This window comes from Cuculus canorus, chromosome 4, assembly GCF_017976375.1.
Source record: "Cuculus canorus isolate bCucCan1 chromosome 4, bCucCan1.pri, whole genome shotgun sequence".
Taxonomy (NCBI): domain Eukaryota; kingdom Metazoa; phylum Chordata; class Aves; order Cuculiformes; family Cuculidae; genus Cuculus; species Cuculus canorus.
This window is the reverse complement of record NC_071404.1, coordinates 17515431-17531009: the sequence shown is the minus strand read 5'-3', so window position 1 is coordinate 17531009 and position 15579 is coordinate 17515431. Positions and strand designations below refer to the sequence as shown.

At 39.1% G+C, this 15579-nt stretch overlaps 1 protein-coding gene across 11 annotated transcripts in view; it reads left to right on the top strand.

Annotated features, from left to right (window-relative positions):
• Nucleotides 1-15579, top strand: part of LDB2 (LIM domain binding 2) — a 215142-nt gene that overhangs the window by 159552 nt on the left and 40011 nt on the right. For all 11 annotated transcript variants that reach the window (XM_009570202.2, XM_009570201.2, XM_054065803.1 and 8 more), the window contains exons 3-5: nt 3451-3623; nt 8780-8902; nt 10569-10652. In XM_009570202.2, the coding sequence (XP_009568497.1) occupies nt 3451-3623; nt 8780-8902; nt 10569-10652 (380 nt within the window). The remainder of the gene's footprint in view (nt 1-3450; nt 3624-8779; nt 8903-10568; nt 10653-15579) is intronic.

Sequence of the window (15579 nt, the reverse complement as noted above, 5' to 3'; positions counted from 1 at the left end):
AGGCAGAAAGCCTTGCGGTATCGGGCAAGGAATCCCCTGAGAAGCTGGAAGGAAAATCTGCCTGGCAGCCCCACCCTGGAGCAGGGGTGCTCTCAAGATGCTCCTTGGGCTCCGACACTTGGGAAAAGAAGTTACGGAGGCTCCCCATGCTCTGATTGGTGCTGCAAACACTCGCTCTCAGAATTCCTGTTGTTAAGATCTGTGTGCTGGCTCTGAAGGTGTCCATATGATGCTTCTTTAGGGAAGTATAAGAAATGTGTCGTGTAGGAGGGATGAGCCTTACAAAAGCATGCACAGAGATATAATCTTGAAAGTGCTATAGACTAAAAGTCAGGCTCTAAAACATGAAGAAATTCCAGTAGTGGTAGCATGTAAAGCTTCATTCAACTCTGTTGGTGTGATTAGATATTACACCGTATGATAAATAGACCGTACTTGCTACTATTTTCTGTGACTGGCTTTGGGGAATTGCAGACCCAAGAACAAGCTTAGTGTACAGCTTGCTCTATGCCCTCCACAGTGTGAGTTCGTATTTCTGATGCAAGGATGGCAAAACTTCATTGATTTGTCCCATAGTCCTGCCTTCACATTTCTTTGAACCCTCTTAGAAAGGAGCTCCCAGCTGATTTCTCTGCCAGTGTCGCTAAAATTCTGTTGAGAAGTACAGTGACAGATACAGGTGGAGTGTGTACATCTGCACCTGAGCGTGTCCATCTACTTCAAGAAAGGAAAAGGGCATTTGCCACATTCACATTTCCATGCCTAAGGAAGGAATGTCTGCATGCAGCAGAGCTGGGGATGCACAGACATAGGTGCTTGGACGCTTCTACGTACAGTTATATTTTGGAGGAGAAAAAATCAAGGAAAAGCCCTTTGCACATTAAATGCACAAAATTTGTGATGGTCCCTAGACTTTATAAGAGCTCATTCCACAGCCTATTTTTTTTCTTAGAAATACTGTCTCCTGCACAAATAAGCTTTGCTACCACCGTAGAGCATTTCACGTTTACCCTAGAAATGAAACAATCTTTTTTAGCCTTTGAGTGCTTCAGGAAGAGAACCAAAACCTTGAACCTGTTTCACGGAAGATGGTGAGCTGAGGACAGGCCTGCTTATTAATATGGGTTTCCATTAATGTTTCTTCTGGAGCTGAATATTAGCTGTCATCATTTGTGGAGAACATTTACATTAGCTATTTTCAATTTTACAGACAGACAGGGTCTGCATGTGCATCTGCCATTGAAAATCAGGTTCCATGGGGCATATCCTTGTGTGCACCTCTGTTACTCTTCATCCTTTTGCTACCCCACTTCGTTTTTCACAACAGCATATCCCTATGTGGCAAACATAGATAGTGCTTACGAGGAAAAGTAACAAGAATAAGGTATTTAATGTATTTCTAGCCTTCTTTAATATGTTGTAGCTGTGAATACAAGGCAGAAAGTAAGACTATATGACATGCTGCTTTGGGAACGGTCTATAAAATGCAGTTAAAATAGTTTCAAGATATTTATGGAGTGCGTAAGTCATGTGAATACAGGTTTATCACAATCAGTAGGAATGCTGGATTTTCATATCACACATTCGCTGCTTAGGATGATTAGCAGGAAATTTAATTTGCAGTAATTAGCCTTAGGGGAGCAAGAAATTAACTTGATGGGTAAATTTCACGTTTTTACTATGTACCATGCCAACATGGAAAAATTTGAATTAAAGCCTGAGCTGCGTTCTATGCCAATACACTGGACTTCAGTTTTTCTAAATTAAATTAAAAGACTGCAGAAAATTAAAATATGTATGGTGAGTGGGTGGCATTCCTTAGGAGTTAGAGTTGTAGAATAATTGTTCAACATATTCATTGAGTTGTCAGCCACTTCCAGAGAGCGTGGTATATTTTTGTACCTTAAATTACGTTAATATCTAATATTACAGCAAAAGCTTTAACAAGTTCTAATTTTCTATCTTTGTATATTTTTGTTACGTAATGTGCATTGTGACTGCACATGCAATATTCCATGTTGTAACACACAGAGCAGAAACAGTTTTCACAGAACTACTGTGAAAATGCCATACTTTTCAATTTACAACACCCACTTGCAAATACATTTTTAGGGTCAGGAGACTTTGTTCGTATACTGGCAAAATTCCTATGAAAATAACTTTTTTAGAAATTACTCTCAAAACTAAGCAGCAAGTGAGGGAGGCATGAGTCACCACAGAATCCTAATAGATAAAAAAGAATGAGGAACTAATAATCTCTAATACTGCCTGTTGATGGGGACTTTTCCATCTCATTCTTCCAAAACACAGTTTAGGTCTTTAGGTGTTTACCCTTTGTAAAAAGGAGGCAATTTTCATGCATCCACCACTCAGAATCACAGTGGATTGATTAATGCATGCAAAGCAATGAATCATTCAGAATGGAAGTATTGTCTATTATAAACTGAAGTGTTCTGTCAAACAAGGCTTGTGGTTGCATCCAAATTTATCTGTAAAAAAGGAGATGGAAAACATCAGTTTCATATGAGGTAATTGCCTTTGATGTCAGTGCTTCTGCTAGTTTGAGGATCCGAAATACTGCCAGATGCTCACTACTACTATTAAGTATTTGAAATGAGACCTTGTAGTACTTACCTGAAATGGCTGTTGAAGTGAGTTGTGTCTTCAGTGAGAGTTTTGCCTGAGTAAGTACTGCAGAACTGGGTAACTGGAGTTCCTAATTTGGGGGTTAAGTTGTTCATATGAGCTAGTTCAGGCGTCTGCTCAGACTTGCTAGCCTATGATATAAATACATCTGGTCTAAAGAGAGACCTCGGATAGGCCTGTGGGTAGTCATACATTGTGTAATGTATATTGTTTTGCATTCTGAGTTCTTCTTCAGGCACCAGGACCCTGTTTTCTCAGCAGTAGCCCTCCTCTTCCATCAAGAGTATGTGTGCATGTGTGTGTGAGGGTGTATGGATGGGTATATCTAAACATACATGTGCCCACACGCAGATAGACATACATATATATGCAATACCCTATAGAAATGTGCTTTGCCTTTTTGAGTGTATGAGTGTATTTCTGTAAATGCTCACAATTTGTATTTATACATTTGTGAGTAATACTCAACTTTCAGTCATAATTGACACCATGTGGCTTTCAGTATAATAATTACTTTGGGACAAAAAGCCTTGCAGATGGTTTCAAGAGTGACTCTAAGTCACCATCAATGTAAAAAGACTAAATGATGAGCCCACTCCCTCTGAACGGAGTTAGCCATTTTCATTGATTTCAGTGGGAGCAGGCACAACTTCATTTCTGCAGCAGACAGAGAATGTTTATTGTATTCATTAAATGAAAGTTTGATTTCATTGTACTTAAAATTATTCATGTTCTGTTATCAAATGGTTTGAGATTTTATAACTTAGAGCATTTGCTGAATTGTGCTTTGTATTTTCCTCACAGCAATTGGAAGGACCCTCATTCCTCGTTACTTTAGCACTGTCTTTGAAGGAGGTGTAACAGACCTGTATTACATTCTCAAGCACTCAAAAGAGTCATACCACAACTCATCCATCACAGTGGACTGTGATCAATGCACCATGGTCACTCAGCATGGAAAACCCATGTTTACCAAGGTAACAGGGAAGACTCAGTAAAGCATGTTGCTGGTTTGGATTTTTTATTGTTTGGGGGTTTTTTTTTGTTTTGTTTTGTTTTTCTTTTTCAGTGTGTATAAGGGTGAAAAATATTGGCTGTTACATTTTTCTGGTAGGCTGAGATTATTTCTAATACTGAAAACCCTTGAAGCCATTTAATTACTATTTTCTATATTCATTACGTGACTGGAAAATTCTGTGGGCATCCTCTGCAGTTCTCCCAGAAAGATTGCAAGAGGAGCATATAATGCCAGGTTGCCAGAACAATCAGTTATACATGAATTAAATTCAACCTGCCCATCTTCTTTTCTTTGGGTGGTATTTTAAAGCGATGATGGGATTTCACATTGCTGGTACCTACCACTTGGGATGGTATGCTTTACAGTTGATACTTACCCATCCAAGTCCTAAAAATCTCTAGGAAAACAGTAATTGAATACAGTAGGATGCCAGTCCAAAGAGCAGTGAAATCAGTGGAAGAAGTCAATTGATTTAAACATGCTTTGGATCAGGCAGTTAGTGAGTATTCAATATTTGTAATTGATAGAGAATTATCTTCATGCATTAGTCACTTTTAGTCCTGTAATTATACCGAGTTCCATATGTTTATAAAAGCACTACCAAAAAGGTGGAAAATACAAATTAAACCAAAATTTTCTTATACTAAAAAAAAAAAAAAAAATTGATTTGCAAAGTGGAAGTATACCTGTTCATGAATTAACAGGAAATGATGAATTTCCATCTTGTACCTGTTCATCTGTATGAATTTTAGCCTCTGCTTGGAGAAAAACATGAAAGGAGAAGGGGCAGCAGGAAGAGATAACCAACCCACATCTCCCTTGGCCTGCAGGACTGCAAAAGTTTTAGAGTCAAAAAAGGCACTGGCTGTTGACAGCCTGGTGACCGCGGTCCACACGGTTTTAGCTGTGGAAACTTATGCTGTTTTAGCATATGCGTTCCATCCTTTAGTAGTGTCTTCCCTGCTTTCTTCATGAATCTTGGAATGGGGCTCAAAGAAGAGGGAGAGGAGGTTGCTGGTGTGCAGATCACCGATGAGCTGGGAGGTGCATATTTACTGGTGCGGTTGTTCCAGCTCTCCCACTCCAGCCCCCCTATGACTTACCCAGATGCAAACAGTGAGAAAGAGATGCAATGAGACCAGATATTCCTAGGTAGCACCTCTGCCACCTCACTGCTCACGAGAAGTTGTGCATTCTGGACACGTACTAAGGACTTGACCAAGGTATACAGTAGCTGCTTTTTTGTGGGACTCCCTAAAGTGATTTCTGTGTCATTTCCCTTTGTGTTAGCTTTAATGCTATAGCAAATAAGAAGGTTTATTTTACTGGATCAATAAATACAACATGCTTGTCTCAATTCAATTAGTTTATTTTTACTCATCACGGCAGCACATCACAGTGTTGCTGCCTTGGAAAGGAGGCTATTATCCAGCAGACCAAAGACAGACTAGCAGCAGAGACCAGGCTGGGTGCACACTTCATGTGACGGGGCCGTAGACACGTCCCGTAGTACTATCTTCTTGCTTGCAGTGAGCCTCTTTGACTGCACTGCAGCCCAGGCAGAACATGGACTGCTGCAGCCCTGATGTTTCTCTTGCAGATTCCAATATAAACCTCTCTATCCTGATAGAAAAGTTCAAGTGGGGATGTGATTTGTATTATAGGAGAAAATTAAGGATTTTTAATGGCTGTATTTTTAAAATATTACTGTGTTAGTAATAGCAAATTTGAAATAAAGCATGGTAGTCTGTGGAATAAGGGACAAAATAAGATTACTCTCTCAGAAATAAATCAGAGCCAAATGTTGTCTCAGCTGTGTGTGTGTGACTTCTAGCAGAGATACTGAGGGCATAGATCTACTCAAAGTTGAACTTCTAACTCTCACTGCTTCGGTGGTGGAGCAAAGGAGATCCCTTATAACAAGCGGCACTCCAACAGGCTGTGTACCTGCTTACATCGTGTCTAAGTTTGATCCAGTGAAACTAGCACTGAAGGTTCTTTTAATGCAAAAATACAACCTAACTTTATTTGTTAATAGCTGTTTTGGTTTCACAAACAAGGTGTAAGCTACAAAATCACTAACTTCCAATATAATGGGCAGAAAGAGTTCTCGTCATGTACTGTATGAGGAATCCACAGGTGCATTTTAGTCATTCCAATATTTTTCTAGTTAAAGGAACTTACTACATACTGCGGTATTGGCTGAATATATAAAGAGGCATTTCCAATTTTTTTCAAACAAACATGGCTAGAGCATGCCTAACAGTGATAGTCTGGCTCGTCTTTAGAGGGCAGGAGGTCCTTGTAAAGTGTCACACACTTAAAAATCGTTTTGTCAAAATGCAAATAAATACTATAAATATATTAATACAGTTCAATAGGATGAATTAAATGTGGTAAAAGAAGAGACTGAAGCATGAGTACCATGTTTGTTTGCCTGGCAGATGCTTCATTTTTTTTCACCAAGTAAAGGAAATCTTTAGGAGTCCTTCTAAGTCTCTGTTCTCACCATGTTTACTGACACTCCAACTTTAGGTGTAGTCAACTGTTTTTCTGCAGTTAGCGATATTTATATTTCCAGATAGATTGGGAGAGACAAGCTTTGCCTGTGGCACTAGAGCAGTGAGCACCCCATGTTCGAACTGTTCTCTTCCTGCACCCGCAGTGGGTCCACCGTCTGGTTTTGATAGGTGAAACCCTTGAAACTCAGTCATTTTAATCCTTATTAACAATCTCGGGCATTTCTCAGCTTTGTATAAGCTTTAGGTTTCTCTACAAGCACAGGGTCACGTTTGAGATATGGTGATTAATAAAAGAGTAAGAGTTTTAAAAGGTACCTGGTGTTAGGGGAGTGAGACTCTGAGCAATAAGGCAAAGGAGCAAAGTGGGTTTTCATCAGTGCAAGCAGTTGAAATTCCTACAATTAATAAGTGCAGTGAAGGGGTTAAAAATCTATTGGTTAGTTTGAGAAATGTTCTTTTTTAGTTTTTTCCTGGCCTAGTCTAGAGCAACCACGTGATATACTGAATGCCTGCCAGCCTCTTTCTTGTTGATCCTCCGGAGACCATCTGTGCTGGGGGCATTGATTAGAGTGTGTCTGCTGGGATTACATCTTTTCTGTTGCCATGCCAACTAATCAGCTGATTTTGGTTACCACAGAAACAAAATGTCAGAGCTCACAGTACGGTAACACGAATTCAGCACAACAGAAAATGTTTTCTTAATTGGAGACCCTTTTGATTTTTTGGGTTCTATGTAAAAGGCAGCTTTAAAAAAAAAAAAAAGGCCTATTTAAAATAAGAACTCTGCTGATTTTATTGATTAAATGCAGTGTGTAAAATTCTGGTCTACATAAGGAAATTAAATTCCTTTATAAGATGTATAAATTTTTACCACTGTGATATGAGGTATGTGCTTCAGTTTTTCCATTAAAGTTTATTAATGCTAGTGCATAAAATGAAGTTTTGAGCTTAAAAGAAAAAACATTTGAGAAGCCACAGGTATTATTATAAAAAAATATTTTAAACTGGATATATTTTCATGTTAACTGGTCAGTAATCAAGTTCTTTGGCCTCAACACAGTACTGTTAATATAAAATGTTTTTCTTCTTGTATGAATCCTTATGTGTATACCCCTGTGTAATTTCTTATGTTGGTGCAAGTTATGTGAAAATCAAAATCAGGGTCAAATGATAAAAAAAGCCACACTAGAATTTTGAAGGCATCACTAAGGTATTTTGGAAAGGGCAGATGAAAACCTGTTGCAAGATTCTCTTCTGAAGGTCTACAGTAATTTATCTATATAGTATGCCTGTTAAAATTACTTATGTGTTTTTGGAGAAACAAGCAGGAGGAAAAACTATGATGACATTAAGTTAACTTTTAACCAGAAAAGCCACACATTGCCCAAGTGGGAACTAGCCAGATCTGAGTCAGGGCTTGTAAAAAGGCTAGACAGAATCTAGGATGGCTAGTTATTCAATCAAATATTAGTTATATCAAGATTAAAGTTGCAGGAACCTTTTGTTTTGAAAGCCATTACACCCTGTTTCCACAATATCTCTGTATCCTTCACTTACAAGTTGACTTTTAGTAGGAGTTATAAGTCTAAACATCCAATTTAAAGGAAAAAAAGTCAACAACAGCGAAAGTTTGCTTTTCAGATCATGCATTATTTGTAGTACTCCAGTGGGAATACCATGCTGGGCAGGTATTATGTTTTGCACCTTAAAGACCACCACAACCACAGAATTTTTTCCACTTTAAGATGTGGACAGTTATTTTACTTTGCTTTTCCAGGTAGTAACCACTTTCTGCATTTACTCCTTCCGTATTTGCTCTTCTTTCTCATACAAGACCCTCACAAAGCTGCATGAGCCACTCTGTGTGGGAGCAGCTCTGTTGTCCATGACTACACTCTCTCCTCTGTTCCGATGGCTCTCCAACCTGCTGTGTCAATGCAGCTCCTGCAAGCTAACGGCAGATGCCTCATCTGGCTTTCATTGGAAGAGGGGATTGATACAAGTAGATAAGAAATGAAGGAAAAATAGAAATGGGATAAAATGCCTGGAAAAGCAAGAACACTTTGAAAAGACAAGAAGGAAAAAAGTAGGAAAGAAAATCAGATTTGGCCACAGATATTCAGTGCACTGTGTCCTCCAACTGGACATGGAAGGAAGGTTTAGATGCCAAACTACTGTAAGGACAGGGCAACATAAAACAGGTTGGGAATGACTGGTTCAGCAACTTGACATCAAGTGTGTGCAGTGGCACCACAGCCACCTCCACTGCGAAGTTCAGTCATTAATTAGCAGCAGCGAACGACGAGGGAAAGAGAATTGATGCAATAAACAAGATTTAGCGCACACAATATTCTATGTTTGTAAAATGCTATAAAGTCTATAGTGATATAAGTTACTGTCCCTGCAGTAAGGCCTATGAAGTCATTTTCCCACATTCCTTTTTTGTCCCCAAGGTAAAGAAAAACAATTAATCTACCAGAGATGAAAAATAGAATACTGCTCTGATATTTTTGGATGTCGTTTAATCGATGATACAATACCATTGAAAATAAAATTCCTGGGAATTTATTTCATGCATTTTATTGTATTCTAGGTATGCACAGAAGGACGTCTTATCTTGGAGTTTACTTTTGATGATCTTATGAGAATAAAAACATGGCACTTTACTATTAGACAGTACAGAGAATTAGTCCCACGCAGCATTCTAGCCATGCATGTAAGTAATCCTTTTTGCACTTGACCTAATGCAAAGAGATGAGATCAGGTTTATGAAGAACTCCAGCAAATTTCTCACTCAAGGCAATTAAGTATAAATATTTTGTTTTGCCTGCAACTACATCCATTTACAAGTTCTTTCATCACTCTCTTGTTTCTCAGTGCTCTATTGTTGCCACTGTTGCTATGTTTTTATTTTGGTTTAGCACATAATTTTCCTGTGAATCCCATTTGGTGGTCTGCATGATGTGGGTCCAAAATCTGTTCTTATTGATATGAACTACACTAAAGTGAGTGAATTTTCATCATTGTATGTACAAATTATGTTTAGTCTTTAAATGAAATAGAGTCACGTTACCCTTGCATGAGACATAAAATGAGTAAGTACCATATATTTAGTTAGAAATCTTTAGAGTTTTAATACAGATCTTTTTTTTTACATTTCAAGACTTTTCTTTGGCGATTTAATAGAAACACACACAATAGAACATTAAAATATTAAATATTCTACACTTTGAAGTAAAAATATTATAAGGTAAATCGATGCAGAGAAACAAAGGACAGAATCTTATTGCCACTTTCAGTTCTGCACTACACAATTGTTCTGCACTAAAAATTATTCTGACTAGTAGTGCTTCATGTGCAAAATTAATTGCAGGACTGTGCTTCTACAGAGGGTAAGAACACAGGCCTCAGTATGTGCCTGTATTTTGACATCGAGTTACTTAGGTATCTACAGATAAAGATATATTCTTAGTGAGGAATTTTAAATAACTTAAGAAGCCTGGACTTCTTTGAAAATGCTATTATAGACCTGAAAAAAATGCCCTCGAAAACCTACTGCAACCCCATCCCCTGCCTGCCCCAGGGTTATCTTTTATTTTAGAGGGCTGATATTCTGAACTCCTCAACAGTGTCCCATTAAGGGACAAAGAGGATTGCCATGAGCAACATTATGTATTAAGGGGGCTGCTGCAATTCAAAGAGAGTAGGAACAGGCTAGTCAGCAACCAGCAGGTGTTAATTTTAGTAATGAGATTGATCTCATTTTAAAGGGGAGGTTGATCTCACAGGTAAAATGCCTGACTAGGGTCAGAGGAGGACTGTACTTGCTTTTTCCTTGTTTAATTCTGGGAAAATAATTTAGATCAGAAGAGTTCTCCAGCCTGTTCTAAATGCCACTTATGTGATCAGTTCTGCTGAAGATGGATTGATGACTTCTCTCTGCTTCAGTTTGTTATCCACAAAAACAGAGCAATACCTTCTTTATTCCTGCCTTCTGTTTAATCTCCCGGGACTTTCAGCCAGCAAATGGAAGGCTCAAAGTGTCCTCTGATCCCTCACGAAGCTCTTTGTTGGCTCTTGGGCTCTGCTCATTTGCACCCTTGGGTGTGACCAGATCTCCTAGGTCTATCTTTTGAATGGGCAGGGAGAGAAGGAAGATATTGGAAAACAGTCTTTATTCTGCTCCAGTTTCATAAGGTTTTACATTTTTCTATGCAAACAGTACTCTGTAGCTCATCATATAAATTTAGCATCAATGTGTAATTTTTCCATAGGAGTGGTACCTCTCTTCAGAAAACACTCCTTGCACTCCACCAAGCACATAGAGAAAACAAACACACAAAAAAGCAAATTGAAAGTTCTTTTTTTCCTCTGTTGTTTAGGCACAAGACCCTCAGGTGCTGGAGCAGCTGTCCAAAAACATCACTCGAATGGGTCTGACAAACTTCACCCTCAACTACCTCAGGGTAAGCATACCATAGCTGATGATTATTGTGAGCATTTTTTAAAAGTTACTGTTAGCTTTGAGTCAAGGTAATGAGAGCAGAGCCTGTGTTGGTCAGGTAAGAAATGGACCTTCCTCTTAATGAGGACACGGAGACTGTAATAAAGATGTAGCTGCTAACAATGCGCCATTAGCAAGGATAAAAATTTCATCATGGAGTTGAAGTAATGTGTGCGTAGCCTCTGTTTTTAATAATTTTTCTTCTTAGGTTTGAATAATGGCTTTATTTTTTTGTAATCAAGGAATTCTCCACCATTCCTCTTCTCTGCTTCACTGTTCCTGAGAAAATAGCAGCTGGTTCTTGTTAAGAGCTGCCTGTCTCCTTCAGCTCTGTGACCTCCCCATCTATCCCAGGCAGAAGCAGGGCTGAGTGAAAGCTCAGCTCCAGCCCTGTTTGCAGCAATCCCCCAAAGCAGTCCTCACTTCACTTGCCTCTGGGAGCCTGAGTTCCCTCCTCAGCCTCGCACTGAGTCGAGTGGGTTTTTTTATGATTAAATAATGCATTTGTTCCCATTGCTTTTTGACCCTCAAAGTGCATTCAAAGTTTGGAAGTTTATTTTTATTTTTTAAAGTATTCCCTGGTGTGGGCTTACAATGCATACAGTGAAGTACAGGTTTGTAGAGTTCATATTTCAAGGTTAAAATTCAGATTTTTCTTACTTCTAGACATGCCTCAGTAGATAAAATGAGGCAAATAATGATACAGCAAGCTAACAATATCTGATTTTATTCCTTTTAATTGTATGAGTAATTATTCAAGATGCTTTTTTAGATAACAAGAACACTCTAGAAAATGCAATTATCTTCACCTTAAGGTACAGCAGTACCTGATAGTCTCTGTTTTAGTTGCACTTCATTTGGATTTGTGATCCTTACAATACCTTCTCTATGGATGGAGTCCTACCCTTTTGGGAGTGTTTTGAACTCAAAAGAGGACTTTGTGCAGGACTGTGATGTGTAGTGAGGTCTCTGTCACTGTATCCCTACAGCTCATAGACAGCTTGTAGTTGTCCGTACTCTTCTAATATGATAAGTCATTGTTGATTGTTACTTATGTGGTAGTAGCATAAAAGTTACTGTTTGAGTTATAGTTATGCTGGGCAGGTCTGCTGTAGCATAACCGAAAGAAGAATATGGCATAAAACCTCAGAGGAATGATAAATTGCATTAGAATTTTTCTGTGTATAAATACAAGAATAATATGTCTGCGCTGCTTGTATTCTATCCTTACAGTTAGTTTAGTCTCTGCTTTGGCATAGAGGGTGACTGTTGCTCTTCGGCAATATCCCTGAAGCCCCACTGTCATCTCATTGTGAGGCATCCTAGAGCACATTCTCTAGAAATCCCCACTGAGGACTCCTCCTCAGCCAAGTTACACCCTCATGGCAAACTGAACTGCCTTAGGTAGGCTTTTCCCATGTTTTCTTTCCAAATTATTACATGGTACAAGGTATTGCTCCTCTTTTGAGGCTTTTGATCTCTTTAGGACAACCGAACTCACCAGGAAGCACTTAAGTGGCCCACACTGTCTGCAGTGCTCAGTGCCCAAATCCACGAGACTCGGAGAACTGTGCTGAATTTGCAGCGCTATCTCCATCACCAACCCCTTCTGGGTCCTTTGTGGCATATTCTATAATTGCTGAATGTGACAATGCAAATGAGAAAGGCAGGGTCCCTGTTAGGACGCAGCTGGCATCAGGCACCTATGCTGCTCCCACCGTCAGCATCAAAAAAAAAGAGAGGAAGAGGGGGAGGGAGAAAAACATCCTCAGAACAAGAAAACTGGGATCAAGACAAGCACTAGGGAGATGAGCAGTGAAGTGGAAGGGGATGAAAAGACGAAGTCTTACTTTTTTTCCTCTTCCAGATTACTTTTGTAAGCTTAACAGACAGCGTTAGGTCTCTGGGTGCAAAGCTTCCTCTGTCTCCCGCTGTGGTGATTCCAAAAGGATATTTTTTATTTTTTTTTTTTTCCCAAGCCAGTCTTTGCATCTCTCTTTCTTGCAGTGAGGAATTGATCATTCTGCTTTTTTCTTCAGATGTTCAGCTCATCATGGGAGCTTGTATTACATGATATATTTCCTTTTTGATTTACTTCTTTCCCAATTACTTCCTCCTGTTAATTTTAACGTGACAATCTTTTCTGAACTCAGGATTTTAAAATTATGCACTAAAAATGTGGCAAATGCACTCTTGGTTTAAGGTGTTTTGTTTTGTGGTTGTTGTTTTTTCAAGTCAGCATTTTATGGTATTTTATTCAGTCTTCCCAGTATATAGTAATTAGCAGTGTTGCATGGATTTGAATAAGGATTTGAAAATAAGCATAAAAATTATTTTCTTTTTTTTTTTTCTGCTGCACACATTAAAGGCATGTGATGCTCACAAGTGAAAACTTCACTGACGGCCAGAATTAATCATTTTTATTGTCCAATGAGCGCACAGCAGCAAGCTGTGCTGCAGTCTTTTTAAAGAATTTAAACCTGGGTTTCAGATGGTCATGATATAAAGGTACAGCCTGGTTTTTTTTTACACTCTAGACATCACAAAATGCTAAATCACTGCTAGTTGGGATAATTACAGTCTCTGGCATGTAAACCTCTGTTCCAGACTGCCACATGCCTGAAGAGCCATAGCTTTGGATGCGTGCCCTGGTTTCTCTTCATTCGCTCTGAGTAAAGCTGTCCAGCATAGAAGAACATTGATTTTTGTAAATCACATTTAATACAAATTTAAAATATATCTTCTTGGAACCTGGAAATGAAATGTTTTGTCCTGTGTCACTTGCCAAATATTCTTGCTCCCCATTTTCTCTGGCTCTGTATAAAATCATAGGTTTCCTTTCTTTCTAGTTATTAGTTTTGTTCCAGCATAATTGATTACCTCATCAGTGGGGTCAGCATACTTTGCTGTAGCTGCTGACTAGGAGTTGAATGGGCTGTCTTAGAAATAATGAGCCAAACATTGTAGGTTTTAAATTAATATCAAGCTTTTTAAAATGTAATTTCTCATCAAGTCATCAAATAGTAGATATTACAAACTATCAGTTAATAAGGCCAAGACCTATATCCTAGTCTCAGTCAGTATGAGACCAGGAGCAAAGAGGAATCCTGTACAGAGTTTGAAGATGGAGGTAATACTCAGAAGAACAGTTTCCACCAAGGTTCAATAATTTATTCCACACACATTATCTTCTTTTTTTTTTCCTATGCAGTTTTCTAGTTGCTCAGCTATTTCACTTAGATCTTCAGTGTCTAATGGATTTGAATGTGTTCTGAAAACAGTAGATTTTTATACCAGCAGCAGTATTCACAATTTGGAGCTCAAATGTTTCTTGCTGCCTTCTATAAAATGAGATTATAAAAGAAACCATCCCCTACTCCCAATTAGACAGGGCTACCTGGCCTGAGCCTTGAAATAAAGTTGTATCTTGCCCAGCAGGTTTTCAAAATTTGTCTCTGCTTTCTCACACAGTGTGGGTTGGAGAAATTTCTTAGAGCTCTTCCCCAGGTGTAGCTGCTGCATCCTTCCCATGCAGTGGAAATGCTCTGGTAGACAGTTCATTGGTGTTAATGGAGCAGAATCTGCGCTTTACAAAGTGAGAGTTAGTGTTGCAGAGCCCTCCCACTCTGCATCAGGAGAGGTATCCAGGCAGGGGAATGCACACTCCCATTTCCACTTACATTCTGTATGGCTGTATTAACCAAGACTTATCTGAGCTACAGATTATCCAATTGGTTTGTTTTGTGCATAAACCAATAATGAAGTGTTACTATTGCAACACAACACAGAGGACAATACTTTCTGAATCCCCAGTTTCACTAATTTAGTTCCTCACCAGACACTTTTGGGTTTCTTCTGCTAGGAGGATAACATGAATTATTTAATGGGGCACAGTTTTCTAAAGGCAATACTTGCATTGCAATCAAAACCCATTTGTATGTATACCATTGTGTATGCTCAATTTTCTTTTGCTCATGCAAAATAGACATGCATGCAACAACTTCCTTTGATGTGCAGGGAAATTTGCTTCTTTAAATACAGTTTCATGGATGGAAAGGCTGTTCTGCTCTCAGTGTGTAACGGTTTGTGGTAGCTCTCTAGTCAATATTTTACAGCTGTTTGTGTATCTTCAGTGAAGAAGGAGAAAGATTTCCTACAAGCATGTTAAGGACCTAAAGTCAGGTACTTGGGGAAAAGAAATGCTGTATTTATTGTCAACCATGCAAGATGAATTAATTTCTCTTTGTGAGTTACATTGTGTCGTCATCTTCTAGCTACATGATCACGCATTGCGTTTCCCACAGGTGCCCTCATGCATGCAGCGCACAGGATGACTCGCACCCACTTTTAGCAAGCGCTCCAGTGACGCTCATTTCCTCGTAGGCTTTTCTGCAGTGTCATTCCAGTCTCTTAACTGCAAATGTTAATGGCTGCATTGCACCTCCCAGCTGAAGTGTCATTGTGGCACATATGCCATTGAAGCACACAGAGGAGCACCGGGACGTTCAGAGGTGTTAGCTAAAGGGAGGTGGCTATTCTAATAAAGCAAGGACCTGGGATTCCATCTTATCCCATATACTAATAACACAACTATTGCCATTGGATGCAGTCTGTTGTCTCAGGCTAACTGTATAGTTGATAAAGGAACAGATGATGTTGCTGGGAACACACTGGTGAAAATGCTTTTCCCATGACTTAGCACCACATTAAAGCTCAGGGGCAGGGGCAATTTGTTAAAGCAGCACCAGGTCATTTAAAACTCATCCCTTCTTGGTCTCAGTTCCCTGCTTCATGCTTCTGCCATGTTTCCGTGTCTTCTGTAGGTAGGAATGAAGTCCTACACACAGCAACTTCATTTACTTTATGCTGCGCCCTGAATAGGGTGGCGT